At 46.6% G+C, this 18,693-nt stretch overlaps 1 protein-coding gene across 5 annotated transcripts in view; it reads right to left on the bottom strand.

The window, feature by feature from the left end:
* CDK16 (cyclin dependent kinase 16) overlaps positions 1 to 18,693 on the bottom strand; it is an 81,835-nt gene that overhangs the window by 18,783 nt on the left and 44,359 nt on the right. For 2 of the 5 annotated variants that reach the window (XM_029611964.1, XM_029611974.1), the window contains exons 2-10: positions 17,625 to 17,779; positions 15,002 to 15,163; positions 7,845 to 7,978; positions 5,939 to 6,064; positions 5,700 to 5,756; positions 2,398 to 2,512; positions 1,909 to 2,003; positions 1,545 to 1,607; positions 771 to 894 (exon numbers count right to left, since the gene is read on the bottom strand). In XM_029611964.1, the coding sequence (XP_029467824.1) occupies positions 771 to 894; positions 1,545 to 1,607; positions 1,909 to 2,003; positions 2,398 to 2,512; positions 5,700 to 5,756; positions 5,939 to 6,064; positions 7,845 to 7,978; positions 15,002 to 15,163; positions 17,625 to 17,754 (1,006 nt within the window). In that variant the 5' untranslated portion in view covers positions 17,755 to 17,779. Of the gene's footprint in view, positions 1 to 770; positions 895 to 1,544; positions 1,608 to 1,908; positions 2,004 to 2,397; positions 2,513 to 5,699; positions 5,757 to 5,938; positions 6,065 to 6,434; positions 6,491 to 7,844; positions 7,979 to 15,001; positions 15,164 to 17,624; positions 17,780 to 18,693 lie in introns of those variants that run through there. The other 3 variants (XM_029611985.1, XM_029612004.1, XM_029611995.1) reach the window with 3 other exon arrangements.

The following is an 18,693-nucleotide window of genomic DNA, read 5'->3' on the forward strand; positions in this document are numbered from 1 at the left end:
TGTGGCTTTAGTTGGGGGAAAATTCAGAGTACCTTTGAGAATATCTCTAATTGTTGCTGTGATGTAAACTGGGTATAGGTTGGATAACAAGAGTTGTAAATGGCTTGTAAGCCATAAGGTTATATAATATTTGTATTTTTATACATGTCTGCTTGTTAATCAATGTAGTAAGGTTGTATCAATGACAATGTATTGGTATTTTAAATTGAATGATTGGGTTATAGTGTGAATGTGTATAGAGTGGGTGTTGCGAAGCCATCGAGACACACTTTATGGTATGTGCTAAGTAATTTTGTGATAATAAAATTTGTATACTCTCTTGTATAATTGTGTGTGTTACACCAGGTTATATGCCAGTGTCAGTAAAACTTTCTCTGTTTCCATCTGCTGGAAGGGAGGCAAAACCTAGGAGTCTGGACTGATCTGGGTACATACAGGGAACTGCTGGTAGAGGTGCATAACCCACTGGTTCTGGATCCACCTGTCTGTATGCTAAGAAATTAGCATTACTGCTATATAGTCAATGCCCTTTGTTTAGGTTCTGTCACTTTGGCCATTGGTTCTCCAAAATATTTGTTTTTGTATGGAAGGCTTTTGGTTGTATGAACTGATTTGCTTCACCCACAGTGGGATATCACCTCCCAAAACTCAATATGTGATGAACACGAACTGCCCAAGGTGCTTAAGAAGGAATAGTACGGCAACTCCACCTCCCCCAAGGAAAGGAAAACCCCAGTAGCTACAGTCAACCCAAGAAACCTCAAACCTACCAAAGTCTGCTAGTTTCAGCTCCCCCTTTTCATTAATGAGCAGGTTCTGGGGTTTCAGATCGCGGTGCAGAACTTTCCGGCGGTGGCAGTATGCCAGCCCACGCAGTAACTGGAAGAGGAACAGCTGGGAGAGAGACAAAACATTGTGATGAAGTCCCTCTATCTGTCTCGCTCCACACTTAACTCCAATCTGAAAAATATCAAGTTTGCCTCTAACAACTTGGTTGCCATTGGCAGCGCAGGCTGATTGAGACATGTAGTACTAGACACGCCCAGCAGAATGGGATGGTGAGACATAACAATACCTGACCCACCCAGCAGCAACAGCAAGTTGTAGTACTAGACAAATCTGGTTGCAGTGGGATGAGAACTAAATACTCCCTGAAGCATGGGACGGCTGAAACATGGGATTAGACACACCCAGCAGAAGGAAGAAATACGGTAGGCCTTTTCCCTGCAACTGGAAGCCTTTCTTTTGGCCTCTTGCTCTCATTGGCCTAGGAAGCGGCTCTGACCATGCTGGGAAATATTTACAAAGCTCAGGGCAAGAATAGGGGGTTGCTGGAAAGCAGTATCCCAGGGAAGGTCTGCAGAGTTAGCTTTGTATATGAATTCTACTGGACGAGAGACAGCACCCTGTCAACTTAGACGATGGACTGGCTGGCTGTGCAGAAGCCTGTTGGAACATACACGCTTTAAAAGCTTAAATGAAAGTTGAATCTGAGATCTAACAACAAGGATACAGGGCTGAACATGTGTCAGTGGAGCACAAACCTTCACATTATGCAGGCTGATAACGTTCCTGCAGTCTTCCAGATACTGTTTCAAGTCCTTGTCCTAAACCAGGGGAAGAGAATACAAAATAAAGCACTTATCTCCCCGTCCCTCAGTTCACCCACATGTAATTCACTGGCCACACTACTCCCTCACCCTCTCACCCACAGGAGGCTGCCTCTGTAAATAAGAATTAAAAAAGTGATTTTGGATTCAGTTTGGCTAAAGTGCACTACATAAATCCAATCTGTTGTTATGATTTATAAAGATAACCACCGGAGGTGTGATTACTTCTTGACTACAAGTCATCTGGAGCTTCAAAGAAGCAATTACTGACAATGCCAACACTGTAAAATACACTCACCAGATATTCAAAAACCAGAGTCAGGGATTTCTCCGTATGAATAATGTCATGCAGGGTAACAATGTTGGCATGTTTCAAATCCTTCAACAGAGAAACTGAAATACAAGCAACATTACTCAGATTTTATGAGACAGCCTCACTATCACTGTCCCTGTGCTGGGGACATACAGAGGGGCTCCGGCACTGTTATTCCTTTCCCTGCCACTCTTCCCCTGTGCTGGGGATTCAAAGATGGGTTTCAGCCTCCAGCACTGTCCCTCTCTCCCCTGTCACTGTCCCTATGCTGGGGTTTCAGTCTCCAGTACCATCATTCCCTCTCCTGTCCACTGTCTTTGTGCTGGGGGGATATCCAGAGGGGCTTCATCCTCCAGTGCTCTCCCTCCCTCCCCTATCAATGTCTCCCTGTGCTAGGCATGTACAAGGGGCCTTCAGACTCAGTGCCTCTGAACATCCTCACTGGTGCTGTGACACACAGGTCTGCAGGTTTACCTTCCCGTATTGCAGTGCAGGGTGCGCCTTCTTCATGCTCCAGGCGGATCTCCTTCAGGGCCACCAAGTTCTCAGTGAGTTTGCTCTTCCCCTTATAGACTGTCGCATAGGTCCCCTGGGTGACACAGAGATATGGTGGCTCAGTGCGGCGAGTGTTAAGAGATTCCTCTCTCTGTACAGATACTTTCCTCTCAAGTGAAGACCCTTAATGGACTGTTCCCGCCACCTCCAACGGCAGATTCTTGATGTGTCCCAGTGAAAGCCCCAGCTATTTGCATCAAGTATCAGCAAACTGTGAATTTCTTGCTTTCTCTTAACTCATTGACATCCATTACATCTACCCTGTCCAGCTCTCTCTTTCTCCATCTTCCTATCCTGGAGCCTCCCCTTCCTGCCAGAAGACAAGGATGTACACAAATGAGGGGGAAGAGAATGAGATCCCAGACTATAGAATGGAAGAACTTCCTGCAATCTTAGCCAAGGGGACAGGCTGCTTGAGGTAGGTGCTAGACAAATGCCTTTTTGAGGATGCCAAATGTGGTGGGTTCAATTCCTGATGTCCCAAGAGAAAGATAAATGGGAATTTTAAGCTGGTTGTAAGGAATCTATAAGAAAAATCTCTAAGGGCCTTCAATGCAATAAAGACACCACCGGCCAATTTCAACTTCCCTGTAAATCTACTATTAAAATCATTCAATTGCATTTCAACCATTTTCTCCTGCATGGGAATGAAATCATTAACTTAAAACTATACAGGACAGGAGAGAACCCCAATAGATACCCAGCATCTCCAGTTCTACAAACAGACACTCTGCATCCACAGAAACTCCCCTAATAATAAGTGCAGAGCAAAACCAGGTCATTTGCACTTGTTGGGATCTGCTAGGAATTCCTAGTGATCCGAGACGGGATGCTGGGCTCAGTGGACCTTTGGTCTGACCCAATATGGCACATCTTATGTTCCAATTTCTACTCAGCATACAAAAAAAGAATATTCAAATTCTGCTATCATTCCAATAACAGTCATACAAACTTCCTCTGCTTCTAAGCATATTGTGAAATAACACCAAACCCTGAACACAATGCACTCAGCACTTATCTAGCAAATCTACCATACCACAGCACCACTAACTACTAGAACCAAAATAGCAACACCCTTATCTGTGAAAAGGCAGCATGACAAATATTACTACAGGCCCTAGAACACCAATGCAGATTGGAAAACAAGTTGGGTTATTATAGATCCTTACACAGATGCTACAAAGTTCCCAAACTTTGAGCCAATGTGACTCCATTTTAGCACTTGAAAATTCATAATCACTCCTTCTCACCTTCCCTGCACTCCAGCTGATCCTTTCTATCAACCTCCACGCCTCTCACCCTTCTGGCCTTTTCGCATCTCCCTAGCTGATCCTCTCACCCCAAGTCCTTCTTATAACCTCCCAATCAATCCTCTGTCATCCCCTCCCTCTCACCATTTCCCCTCATTCCCATTTTTCTCTTGGGTAGGTTCAGTAGTGGGTGAGGAGAGAGGAGCACTGGCAGTCTCTACCAACCCCAAGCACACTCAGCCCTCCCCTTCCTTCATGGCTAGTCTGAAGCCCAACAGTGATCTGCCAGCAGCGTTATTAATGAAAGCCATCATGGCGCCTGCAGCAGTCCTGATCTTTCCTCGTTCAGGGTTTCCTATTACCACAAAAAGTCATGCAAGGGCAGTGCCGCTGAGGAGAATGTGAGTACATGCTGGCTCATAGGCCCCACTCTGACTCCCACTGCTGATGCCTGAAAAGCTCTTAAAAAAAAATGAAGAGCTATAAATACTATCTCAAACCAGACAAAGACCAAGGCAAAGTGATAGCAATGTAAGTACTGAACAGCACCATACATCAAAAATTATGTAGAAGGGATGTCAGCAAGCCGGTAATGTGTTAGTCTCAAAAAAGACTGCCCGGTCTTCTCAGTCATTGACCCATATGAATAGCCCATACATTTATACAATGCTTTGTGGAATTTTTTTGCAAATAAAACCAAGGTGACAGTAAATTTGTCCCAATTCTATTTGGTTCACTACATTAGTACATACAGAGACTTGCATCAGGGGTCCGCTGAAACATTAGCTAATGTAGGGGATTTCTCTCTGTATTGTTTGAAATTTGACATCGCCAAGAGTCTGTGTATGCATCATTATAAGTGAACCTATTTCACTTCAAGAAATAACACTGGGACAAATTTGTCACCTTGTTTTTATTTGTAAAAAAAATTCAGCAAAAAAATTGCATAAACATATTCATATGGATGAACGATTGAGAAGAGCAGTCTCTTTTGAGAATGACACATTACCAATTTGCTGACACCCCTTCTACAAAACCTTTGATGTGTGGTGCTGTTCGATACGTACATTGCTATCTCTTTGCTATGGTCGGAAGAGTGCTGCCATTGGAGGCCCTTGCACTCCCAGCTGAAGGTTCTGTGACCTCATCTGGGGTCCTGACCCACAGTTTGGGAAGCCCTGCACTAGCAGAATATCTCACCTCTGTTTCACACTCAGAACACTAACAAACCCTCACCTAAAGCAGAATAATTGACCACAAACTAGAAATAGAAACATGCAGACAAAAACTGAATTAGAAACACTGCAAAACTGGAGAAACAGAAACAGAAATGCATTGCCTCCTGTACTGTGCAAAATACAGAAATAAAGCTGATAGAGAAAATAAAATACTTCCTACAAAAGAATGAGCAGGAAAAAAAACTGTATAATCCTGGGGTTAATAGGAGAAACAGCAGCACGATCTGTGGTATCCTGTCACTGAGCCAGAAACGTAATCTGACTGGAGACAAGACTGAGCACCATCAGAAGCTGGGAATATTTCCTTGTGGTTTTCATTTCAGTAATTTGTAATTAACTTATAGTAATGCCATCAGAAAAGGACCAAATAGTCCATCCAGTCTGCCCGGCAAACTTCTTATGGTAGTAACTGCCGCTCCGTGCAGGATACCCCCATGTTTCTCTTGGGGGTATTAACTGCCGCTCCGTGCAGTTATCCCCAAGCCTTATGATGAGGGCAGTAATATTTACAATCAAAACCCTTTTTATCACAATATGTATTACTTGGTAACACATGGGCAAATTGTTCAACCAATAAAGGGCCTGATTCATCCAGGCGTTTTCCCATAAACACAGAATGGGAGACATGCCTTAGTGAATCAGGCCCAAAGCTTCTTGAATCTTAGAAAGCCAGAGAGAGAGAGGGAGAGAAAGACATACACACAGGGCAACAGAAAGAAAAGACGACAGGTACCTCTCCCAGTTTATTCAGCTTCATGTAGGTCTCCAGTTTTCCAAAGCCAATCTGCGACTGCAGGAGAAAGGGACAAGAAAAAAGTGAGACCTTTCTCACGAACGGTGTCTCAAAGCTCCTTACAGAGACACACGATATATGCCTGCGCGCCACAAGCAATACGCCAAGTAAATAACACGCGCACACGCTCGTAAGCCACGGACCCAGGCTCCAGGTGGGGGCAGGGGGTCAGGACTCACCAAGGACACACGACGGAGGCGGCGGCTCAGCGGCCTATCAAAGGGAGGGCTGCTGAGCCCCAGCTTCTCCAGGTATCCCTCCGGGAGCCGGATATCTGCTGGCAGGGAGAGGCGCTTGTTAAGGTCCTGGAGGAGGAAACAGAGGGCACAGTGGGGAAAAAGGGAGAACGGAAGCAGAGTGCTAACCCACATAGCCCAGCACACTGAATCACTTCAGAAAGGCACCGAGAGCGCTGCTGTGGAGGAGCTGGAGGGGAGGGAGGAGGTGCGCTGTCTGTCGGGAAGATGGGGGGGGGGGGGGGAATGGTGGAAGAGCGCTGGCTGTGTGTGTGGGGAGCTGTAGAGAATGGAGAAGCACTGGGCGTGGGAGGGAGTTGTTAGGATTGCTGGAGGAGTAGATGGGTGTTGGGGGGAGTTGTAGGGAATGGTGAAGAAGTGGCTGGCTCTGGGAGGAGCGGTAGCTGTGAGAGAGAGCTGTAAAGAATGGTTAAGGGACCTTCATTTTCAGTTTCTGTTGATCTTTATTTTTCCCCAGCTATTTATCAGGGTTCACTACGATAAGAACAAAAGAGGAGAAGATCAGTTGGAAAAAAAAAAAAAAAGGCTCATTATTTTTCTGGGTAAACATCGGAGTTTATTTTGGCGCACAGGAGCCGGTATAATAAAAATTATCAGATTCTCCCATCCCACCCACCCACCCGTTCAGCAGCATCCCCATCTCTGCCCCCCCCCCATCCCCTGTCTAACATGCTCCTCTCTCTCTCTCCTCCCACCCCACCAAGAATCTCCTTTGCTCTCCCCCCCAATCACCTCCCCCTCCCCCCCCTGCACACGCTCACACATGCACTGCATCAGCATTCACCCTCATTAGTGGTGGCTCCCAGCTTCTTCTCTCCCCCTCGGCAGGACACTTGCCGAGGCTCCCTCGCTCTGTGGCACTGCGCTTCTGTTTTTATGCAGGGCCAGGGAGCCTGCCAGAAAGTGCTTCTGGTGGATAGGACCTGCTTGGAACGCATTTATGGCACCAGACAGCAGGCACGTTGTCTGCTTGGGGGGGTGGGGGTGGGAAGGAAGGACTTGAACCACGGCATGGGCGGCACTGGAGGGCAAGCGCTTTCCGCTGGTGGAGGATGGGACTTGAAAAACAGGATGCACTTTGGCCCACACTGGCTTTCGGCAGCGGCTGGCGGCCTCGACATGCTGCATCTGCAGCTCTGGAGCAGCTTTCTAATCAACCTAAAATTAGGGGCAATGTCAGTTTCAACCAATTCTCATCTTTGGAAAACTATGGGAATTTATGGGCAAAAATTGGTTTAAAGTGAAAACGAAGGACCCTAAGAATGTCAATGGCAATTTTATTTTGTTATACTGATTTTCTATAGAACTTAAAATGGTTCATAACTAAAATAACAGTAAATTATTTTACTGTTTATTATTTTAATATTTTACTGTTTATTATTAGTAATAATAAACAGTAAAAAAAAAAAAAGATACGGAACCAACAACCAACAGCAGGAGGTGAGGGAAATTGAATGACTGAGATCTATGACCACGCCCCCCCCTGACGTCACTGGGAGCTCCGGCGACGGTTGAAGAGCGCCTCACCATCAGGCGCCGGCGAGCGGGGACAAAGGGGCCCACCCCTTCATGCAACCCTTGTGCTTGTAAAAAAAAAAAAATAATAATAATAATATCTTTTATATTTTATTTAAACTTTATTCCAATTCTTTACCTTTTTTTTTCGTTTGTTAATAATTTTAATTAGAAATGTTCTTTGTATTAGACTATGGAAATTTATTTCCTGCTATTCTGTTTAATGTAAACCGGTATGATTTACATCGGATGTAAGAATGTCGGTATATAAAAATTAAAAATAAATAAATAAGTAAATAAATTACAGTTTTACCTCGGTGGAGATTTTCCTCGTACTGCCATTGCGCATCCTGACACAGACAGGGGAATGCACCTCATCTGAAGATGCTCCCGAGGCATGGTCACTCTCTCCGTCTGACCCCATCTTCAGATCCTCATGAACACTCTCTGGTTTTCAAAGGCAGAGTGACAACAGTTGTGGTATATCAAAAGAGGAGACAGGAAGAAAAACAGTGAGGGGTCCTTATTCAGCCGCTGAGCGGCTAGATAAGTTAGCTGGATACACCTATCCGGCTAAATGAACTGGGATATTCAGTGGCGCAGCAATGCTGCTGAATATACCTGGCTATCTTATAAGTTAGCCGGATAGGAATATCCTGCCCAGCCCAGGAATAACCCCGACATATCCAGCTAAATTCTAGATACACAGCCCTGCAGTGACCCCAGTCTGCCAACACTCTCCCCAAAAGCAACCATGGACAGACTAGCAAAAAACTTGATTAAAAAACATGGTTAAAAACAGGAAACTAGAACTGTACTCAACCAACCCTAAACATTGAATTCTTGTAAGAATCTAGATACCCCAAACTAGGGACTGGGTAAACACTTACCAGTAATCCCTTGGGACCCAGAGCCCCAAAGGAGAACTATTGGCGCACTAACGTGGCAGCTGAGGGTGGGAAGCTGAGTCCATCTGTCTACACTAAGGAAAATGAAATTATCAGGGAAGTCATTTCTCCATTTCCTAGAATGTAGACAGATGGACTCAGGACCAGTGGGATGTACCAAAGCTACTCCCCAACAGGGTCAGAGGCTGCCCGTGGTCAAGTCAACACTGCACGTGCAAAGGCTGCATCTTTCCGGGCTTGCACATCCAGAGAGTAAAACCTGGAAAAAGTGTGTAAGGAGGACCACGTCGCAGCTCGGCAGGAGACAACAGACTAACTTCCACCCATGACACTGCCTGAGCCCCTAATCTGAGGAGGCAATGGCTTTCCAGCATACACATACATGGCCCATGACCATCTCCTTAATCCAACGAGCTACGGTAGCCCACGAAGCTGGAGCGTCCTGCTTACTCCCGCCATGGAGAACAAACAGGTGATCCGACTTTCAAAAAGACTCAGAGACTTCCAGATACCGCATGATAAGACGCTTAGCATCTAAGGAGCACAAAAGGTGAAACTCTTCCGCATCCCTGACCTTATCCAGAGATGGCAAGGATATGGACTGATTCAAATGAAAGTCCGAGACTACCTTGGACAATAAGGATGGAACAGTACACACAGCTGTAACGCCCCCAGAGTCACCCAAAGGAACAGCTCCCAGCAAGACAAAGCCTGCAACTCAAAAATCTGAGGTGCAGAACATATAGCCACCAGGAACACAGTCTTCAAGGTCAACAACCGTAAGGAAAGGCTACACAGTGGTCAGAATGTAGGGCCCATCAAAAAGTCCAGCATCAAATTAAGATTCCACAATGGAACTGGTAACCTCAAGGAATGTCTAAGATGCTTCACTCCCTTCAAAAAAACAGGCCACATCAGGATGAGATGTCAAAGAAACACCATTCACCAGGCCTCTGAAAAAGGCAAGAGCCACAACCTGCACCTTCAAAGAATTAAGGGTCAAGCCTATATTTAATCCATCCTGCAAAAAAATCCAGAATGAGAGGGATCATAACTGAATGAGGAAGAACACCCCCCCTCCTCGCAGAGGAATAATCATGCTTTAACAGGCGGGCCCTCTCAAGAACCAAACCATAAGAAAGAATCGAGTCGGATCCTCTTGAAGAACTGGTCCCTGATGTAGCAGATCCATGTGCAATGGAAGATGAAGGGGGGCCTCCACCAGGAGTCATTGCAAATCTGCATACCACGGATGCCTGGGCCAGTCCAGCGCCACCAGGAGTACTAGCCCCCCCGTGGCCTTCAATTTTGTGAATTATCCTGCCCAGCAAGGGACACTGAGTAAAGGCATAAAGCAACCTGTCTTCTGGCCAGACCTGTATGAGAGCGTCTATTCTCAGGGACCACAGATCTCTCCTGTGACTGTAGAATCGAGGAACCTTTGCATTTCAAAACGTCTTCAGCAGGTCTAGGAACGGAAGGCCCCAGCAATCCACAATCACCTGAAACACCTTGGTTGACAACACCCACTCTCCTGAGTCCAGACTCTCCCTGCTGAGAAAGTCCACTCTTACGTTGTCTTTTCCTGAAAAGTGAGAGGCCGAGATCATCTGCAGATAACCTTCCGCCCATTCCATTAGCTGGTCTATTTCCTGTGACACTTGCTGGTTCTTAGTTCCTCCCTGGTGATTGATATAGACCACCATCGTTGCGTTGTCTGACATTACGCGAAACGCTTGATTACACAGTCTGTGGCTGAACTGCTTGGACCTCCAGGCAACTGATATTCCAGCGGTACTCTTCAGCATTCCAGCGCCCCTGGGCCATTAACTCCAGACAGTGAGCCCCCCAACCATGAAGACTCACATATGTCGTGAGTACCAACCAGGCCAGAGAGGACAAGAGAACTCCCCTTCTCAGATGATCCTCCTGCAACCACCACTGGAGATGGGAGCAGATTTCCATTGGCAAGTGGAGCCAAACCGCATAATTTTGAGACTGCGGGTTCCAACGAGATAACAGAGAGCACTGAAGAGGATACATATGCACCCTTGCCCACGGCACCACTTCCAGGGTCGCTGCCATCAAGCCAAGTACCTGTAGGTAGAACCACACTGTTGGGCGTATGGTGGTCATCAACTGACGAACTTGAGACATCAATTTCTGGATCCGAACTTCCGGTAGGAAAACTCTGTCCTGTCCCGTGTCGAACCGGACCTCCAGATACTCCAATGACTGAGATGGCTGAAGACTGCTCTTGGTAAGGTTCACCACCCAACCGAGCTCCTGCAATAAGGAGATCATCTAGTGTGTCACCAGACGGCTCTCTTCCTGAGACTTGGCTCGAATCAGCCAGTCGTCCAAATATGGGTGCACTAGAATTCCTTCTTTTCGCGAGGCCACCACTACTACCACCATAATCTTGGAAAATGTTCTGGGAGCGATGGCTAGATCAAAAGGCAGCGCCTAAAACTGATAATGGCACCCCAACACCGCAAAGTATAGAAAGCGTTTGTGTTCCAATTGGATGAGAATATGAAGGTAAGCCTCTGACAGATCCAAGGAGGTCAGAAATTTCCCCGACTGCACCGCCATTATCACAAAATATAAGGTTTCCATTCGAAAATGAGTCACCTTCAAGTGACGGTTGACCTTCTTGTGATCCAGGATGGGATGAAAGGAGCCCTTCTTCTTGGGCACAACAAAATAAATGGAATAAAGCCCCATACTTTCTTGAGATATGGGCACCGGAACCACAGCCCTCAGTCTGAGAAGCCTTTGAAGCGTGAACTCCGTTGCCTGCTTCTTCTGCGGGGAATGGCATGGGGACAACAAAAACACGTCCCGAGGAATACTGCAAAATTCCAGTGCATACCCTTCGAATATTACCTCCAGGACCCACTGGTCCGATATGATCTCGACCCACCTCCAATAAAAGAGAGCGAAATGTCCCCCTATTTCCTGTTTTGGAAGATGGATCGGCAAACCTTAATTGGGAAGCTCAGGAAGGTCCACCACCCGAGTCCGCTCCTCTCTTGAGCTGTCGGGGACAAAAGGACTGAGACCTACCGAGAGGCTGAGTCCACTGAAAGGTCACTCCCCTGTAGAGACGAAAATGCCTGGAACCCCGGAAATGAACACTCATACCAAAGGAGCATTGCAAATGTTTCTTATCCTCTGGCAACCGAGGCACCGGAAACTTGCTCCACTTACTGGTCAGTTTCTTCAACTCACTCCCAAACAAAAGCGAGCCTTTAAAGGGCATCTTGGTAAGATTGGCTTTAGAAGCTGCGTCAGCTGACCAATTTCACAACCAGAGTTGACACGTGGCCGCTATCACCAAAGCCACTCCTCTGGCCAAATTCCAGACCAAATCACAGCCAAAGTCTGCTAAAAAGGTGGCAGCAGACTCCATAACCACTCTGGAATTCCCTCCACACTCAACAACCTCCTGAGAGAGAAGCAGGCAATATCTCACCACTAGGGAGCAACAACAGGCAATCTGTAAATTTATCGCCACACCCTCAAAGGAGTCTTTAAGAATAGCCTCAATCCTTCTATAATGCACATCCTTCAAGGCCGCAAGTCCTTCTACAGGAATAGTTGTCCGCTTATAAACGGCACATACCTGAGCATCCATGTTGGGAAAACACAAGCACTCTCTCACAGCTGGATCCAGGGGGTACAGGCCTTCCAATGTCCAACTCCCTTTAAAATTTGCTTCTGAAGTATCCCATTCCAGGTCAATTCCTGAATGGCATCCATCACAGGGAAAAAACAAAAGACTTTACGTAAGGAAACCAAAATGGGATTCTTCCTCGGCCCTGACATAGCATCCGAACCAGAAATGCCCAGCTGTTTCAAGGTCTGGGAAAATCAGGGCCGGCAATTCATCTCTATGAAAAAGCCGCCATATCGTTTGATACGGTTCCAGTCCTGGAGTAATTTCCTCATCTTCCAGGGAATCAGGATCAACCTCATTATCAGTGCCGTCTGGATTCCTGTCTGGAACTCCTGCAGGGAGCAGAGGTGAGCCCCGGCGCTTAAGCATAGGACTGGAAGAGGGAGGAGCCACCGGCTGAGGGTCCGACCGGACAGGAATGGAGAAAGTGGAGGGCTGCGCCTGAAGAAAAGCTTGTAAGCCTTTAAAAAAAATTCCACCCAAGAAAAAGGATCCAGGTCCAGATCAAGCCCAGAAGGAACTGGAGCTGGTCCCACAGAACTGCCTTCACCAGCGGAGGAGCCAGTCAAGGGAGAACCATGGTCTGGCGACCCTCCAGTCAAGGCTGTGACCAATCCATCATCAGAATGGGAGAAGCCAGGCTTAGCAAAATCTGAGGAAGACAACTCTCCCTGAACGTCTGAGCAGCGCTGACACAGGTTAGAAGCCAGGTCAGGCTGAGAAGCCCTAATATGACAGGCAACACAAATAGCAAGACGCTTAGGCTTCTTGCTTACTGGCACCATCGCTGCAGTAAATGTGTGTTGGAGTGGCTCGAGCTCAAAAATGAAATGTGCCCATAAAACAAGTGCCTAGAAGAAAGCATGGCAAGGTACACGCACAACCTGGGCGCACACCAATGGCCTATAGAAGGCAGCAGAACATGCACAAGAATGCACGAAAATGGCCACTGCGGCCTACCATACGGCGTGCAAGAAAAAAGCCTAAGTACAGGCCCCAGCCCACTGGGAGCTGCTCAACCCGCCAGGCTGCCCAGCTCCCCAAACCCAATGGGAGCGGGAACGAATGTCGGTATGGCATGCCAAGAACGGAGACCGGAGAAAGTCCTGAAACCCCTCTAACTGTCTCTGATTCAAGGAAAAACTTTTTTTTTAAACCTTATCTGAACCAGTTGAGTACAGAGACTGTCTCCGGCTGTGGGGGGAGGGGGCATCTGCCATCACCACCACCACCACGCTCGGCCTCCTGCACCCGCTGCCTTTCAGCTGAACTAGCAGCTAAGTACATGCCGGGAAACCCAGCTACCAGACCAAGGCACACCTCTGAGGGACCATGGAAATTGCCTCAGGAATTCTCAACTGGGGGAGGGACCTTTAGGTATCACTGCAGGAGAGCAGGGCTTTCTTTTTCTGAATTTAGAAATTCAAATTTCTTATTCCATAAAGCTTGAAGCAATCCCCATAGGGAGGTGCACGTCCACCATCTGCTGGAGATGGAGAATACTGGCAGGCTGGGGTCATTGTGGGGCTGCGAATGCTGTGGCATCGGCTTGCTCCATCTCCGTCTGCTGGCGGAGGGGCGTGAGCCCACTGGTCCTGAGTCCATCTATCTACACACTCAGAAAATGGCTTTTGAATATCTACCCCTGAATGTTCAGATTCAGATTTTTCTGTTAAGTACAAATCATCTCATTTCTGGACTCTTTTCTATACACAGGGTGACCTGTATGTATTGGCATCCACCACTCTCCTTCTGTGAGAGGCTGGGACTGAAGGAGCTGTGGAGCTCCCTCCCCCGCCAACATTTCTGCACTGTACCCCACAGCACCTCCTACTGGGAGAGGTTGGAACTGCAGGGCCAGCTTCCCTGACTGAGCAAGTACAAATTCCCTATTTATGTTACCTGATTGCCCATTTGTCTTTCCTTACTGCTTTGCCTTGTCAGGGGCAGTAAACGATTGATTGCTTCTTGTGCAACAGAGGAATTAGCCCAAACTTATAACTGGAGTTTGTTCTTTCTTGAGGCAGAATAAAGGAGAACTGGTTTCCTCATTAAGGATACCCTCTGCACTCTAGCTGGCTTCAGAAACCTGAACACTGATGTGCTCTACATTTGCTTCTCACAATGCATGGTGATGCGGCATCCATGATACTGCACTAACTTTGTTAACAACTTCAACACTAACTGTCCATTGTGTCATGCCAGGTGATGTGCTAAGACCAACTGACTCCTGTATTGTGAGATCCTGCATGATGCCAGAAAAAAAAATCACGATACATAATAGAAGCTTATAACAACACCAAACTAGATGGTTAAAAATTCCCCACCCCTTTACCCTGTCTGGTTAAAATCTGTTTGCATGAAATTACTGTGCGTCCAGGTTTAGTCGGATAAAAAGGTGGTGGTAGGTGGGTGCATGCTCAGAGCGGTGTTTTCCGATCTAGCTGGGTAGTGTGAACTTCAGTGCCAACCCGCTAAATCTGTCTGCTTAAGTGTGGCCGCACAAGCGGGTGGCTTAAATCTAACCACACATGCTTTGTGCGCTTAGATGTTAAGTACATATTTCATTGCAAATTTAGCCAGTAGGCTGCGGCTGAATATCTGGAACAAGTTAAACAGTTAAAATTAACCGGTAACTTCGCTGCTCAGTGGCTTGTTGAATATCTATCTCATAGTTTCTCTGCATTGCAAGCTGCATCATTATTCCAAAGTAACCCACCCGAGAGCTGGAATGCCATTAAAAATCTAACCTCTGTCTGTATATGACTTCAGAGTGAGTCACTTTCTCTCCCTGTGCCTCAGTTCTAATCGTGTGTGGGTGTGTGGTCTGCGAACAGTCATTTTATCTCTCTCATGGAGGTGGACGAGGGTGATAGGTACCTAGTGTTCCAGTCTGGTTCAAGAAGGAACTGAGGCTCCTGTAGACTGTGCGGTTCGACCGGTGAGCTGGTGGCTTCCGGAAGGCGCTGGCAGCGTACTGGTGCAGGAAGGCATGCATGCTGCGGGAGGGAGGAAGGGGCTGCCCCTTCCTCGTGGCGGGATCTGAGGGTAGATGTCACAAGGCACAGAAATGAAATGGGGAGGGAGGAGAGCAGAGGGGGAGGGAGGAAACAGTGGGGAGAAAGACGGAGACAGAAAGTGAAAGAGGCAGAAGAGACACAGAGGTAGGGAGCAACAGAGAGGGAGAAAAAGCGACCAAGAGGAAGAAAGACATGACATCAAAACTGCACAAAGGGAAGAACCTAATTAAAAATAAAGAGAAAAGAAAAAAAAATAGACTAGAACAACACCCCTCCCACCCCCTTGATCTATAACTGCAATATAAAAAGAGGTAATAGGAAGCAACATGCAGCCAGCAGCCATGATACCTGGCTTACCTCAGCAGAGCCCACCACACCCATCCACCCAAGACAGACACTGCCCAAGGGTCACAGCACTGAACTACAGTGCAGGGTCCTGAAGAAGCACAGCAGAGGTCCACAATATTCAGTAAGGAAGGGGGGGGGGGGAGCTCAGAGAAGCTCTGCAGAGCAGCATGAGCAGGGGGTAGGAGAAGACTGCAGGGAGAATCTGCAAAGGGATTTCAATTAGGGGTGTGCTTTTGTTTCATTTAGTTTTCAAAATGAAATTAAAACTAACTAAATTTTGTTTGCTTTCAAAATCTGATGGCTTCTTCCTTGATCCTTCCCTCAATCATTTACCCAAACTGTGGGTCTAAGGGGAAGGACTGAACCCCCAGCCACTTCTGCCCCACCTGGTTTCTGTCTCAATGGCGCTGTCCTGCCTTAAGGCCAGCGCCATTGTGTTCTATGGAGGTACAGAGATCCCTCCATGCAACAAAATGGCAGCAGCCTCAGGGCAGGATAGCGCCATTTTGAGATGAAGAGCCAGCGGGGCAGGAGTGACTGTGGATTGCTCCTACCCCTTAGACCCACTGATGGGAGTAAGCGGTTGGGGGGGGAGGGGGAAGGGGGCAGGTTAGACCTGATCTTTTTTCTTTTGTTGTTTGTTTCATTTAAATAAACAAAATGAAATGAAACAAGCAACAACCAAAACAAAACAAAAAATAATGAAAATGAAACAAAAAAAACCCAAACCCAAAACAAAACAAAAAAATGTTGAGTGCACACCCCTAATTCAACTCCCTATTTAGATGCCAGGCAAAGCTTTAGAAGTTTTGTTAACTTTTGAATTGCAGTCTCAACTCCTGCCTCTAGATGGAGCACATCATGCTCTTCTATCCCTGATGCTCCACTATGACCTGAATTCACCCTTACCGTGGATGTTGTTTAGCTAATTGGCTCCAATGGTCCAAATAGCTGTGTGCCTCCCATCCTCTCTCCCTGATCCTCCCCACCCAACCTACTTTTACTTTCCTGGATCACAGACCCTGACATACTTTCTTCTTTCACCCTACTTAGGGTTGCCACCTGGTTCTATATCCTAAGGTACAGGCTAATCCAGTCCTGGTCTTACCCTAATGCATGCAGGGACTTGTAGTTCTTATTGTTCCACTGATTTAAGAACATAAGATTTGCCATATTAGGTCAGACCAAAGGTCTAACAAGCCCAGTATCCTGTTTCCAACAGTGGCCAATCCAGGTCATAAGTACGTGGCAGAATCCCAAAGAGTAGATTCCATGCTGCTTATCCCAAGAATAAGCAGTGGATTTCTGCAACTCTACCTTAATAACAGCTTTTGACTTTTTCTCCAGGAACTTGTCCAAACCTTTTGTAAATGCAGCTACACTAATAGCTTTCACTACATCTAGAGCTTAATTATGCATTGGGTAAAAAATATTTTCTCTTATTAGTTTTAAATGTACAACTTAATAACTTCATTGTGTGTTTCCTAGACTTTGTACTCTTTGAAAGAGTAAACAACCGATTAATGTTTACTCGTTCCACTCCACTCATTATTGTACAGACCTCTATCATATCCTCCCCTCAGCCGTCTCTTCTCCAAGCTGAACAGCCCTAACCTCTTTAGCCTTTCCTCATAGGGGAATCATTCCATCCCCTTTATCATTTTGGTCACCCTTCTCTGTACCTTTTTGAATTCTGCTCTGTTCTCTTTTCTAATTTGCTTAATTAAATCAGAGCTACAAATCCCTGCATGCAATAGGGTAAAACCAGGATTGTGTTAGCCTGCTTATTATGACATGGAACCAGATGGCTACCCCCGCTCCCATCTGACACTCTTCTCCACTGCTTCTACCTGACCCTTCCCCCCCTCCCCCCCAATATCTTGTTCTTTTCTATGCCCTTCCCCTTTGGAGCTCCCAGGCACTTTCCTCTCTCAATCCCCTGACCCATGAGCTTGTCCTCTTGACCCCTGACAAACTTTCTATTTTCTTCTCATTCACCTTTGACCCCATCCTACTTCTTTTTCTGAGCCTTCTACTGTCTCTTGCCTGTGAATCCGGCACCACTTCTCTCACCTATGAACCTCCCATGTTTGTTGTATCGGCCGCCCCCTCCCTTCCCCAGGTTCCAGACTGACCATTGTCATGGCTACCGGTCTTTTCCTCTCCAGGGATTTGCTCTACTCGTTCTGTTCGACTCTTCTCTGTCATCCTTCCCCCCCTCAGCGTCGTGGACAGTTGCCGCTTAATCTTCTTCATGCGGTCCATGTTTGGAGACAGACGGGTGGGGGAACTGGAGGAGGAAAGAAAGAAGCAAGCACACGAGCATGTAAGGTATATATACAGAATGCAGTGGGACAAATACTGGAGCCTTCAAAAAAAAAAAAAAAAATCCCCATAGCCATCGAGTCCTCTGAAACCAGTGGCACAGAGGTGACAGACTGTATTCTCTGTGCCAGTCCTCTGAGCCCATACACACACATCAGCAGACATCTCATGCACATAATAGGGAGAAGACATTTCTGGATGCCTGACTGTCCAATGACTCATTCTGCAGGAGTCTCTTTTTTAGGATGCACATGGTGTGCTCCAGCGCAGCACAAACAGCTGCTGTGTATCCGAAACTCCTAAATGTACAGCTGTCTCTGACGAGAGAGAGGGAGAGAGAGAGAGAGAGAGAGAAAGCGCTATGGTGCAGGATCCAGTCAACGGTGTGTTTCTAGGCAGACATGTTGGAGAGGGCAACAGGGCGGCGAGTTAAATTTGGAGGGAGCGAAGAAGTCAAAGGGACATTTCCACACATTAGGACCGTCCCCACAGCACAGGTCTCCTGACTTCAAATTGGCTGTTAAAGATATAATAAGAAAAAAGTCCCAAGGTCCTTCAGTGCAATTTAAAAAAAATCCAGTACAACTATCATTAAAATTATGTGATAGCATCATTCAACCAATTCTTCTGTATGGCTATGGTAGTAAAGCCTGGAGTCTGTACAGGAAAGGACAGGATGTCAAGATAAACCCCCTACCTCCAGTTTTTGTTTTTTTTAAACTTTTCATTTATAGAAACACAGAGAAAGTCATAAGACATTACAACCACAAAGTTCAAACTCTGATACATCCCACCTTCCACAATTAATATATGTCAGAAGCACATGAATACAGTGATATTACTATGCACATCCACAGTACAATTCAATAATAGGATCTG

The sequence above is a fragment of the Rhinatrema bivittatum genome, chromosome 1 (genome assembly GCF_901001135.1).
Source record: "Rhinatrema bivittatum chromosome 1, aRhiBiv1.1, whole genome shotgun sequence".
NCBI lineage: Eukaryota > Metazoa > Chordata > Amphibia > Gymnophiona > Rhinatrematidae > Rhinatrema > Rhinatrema bivittatum.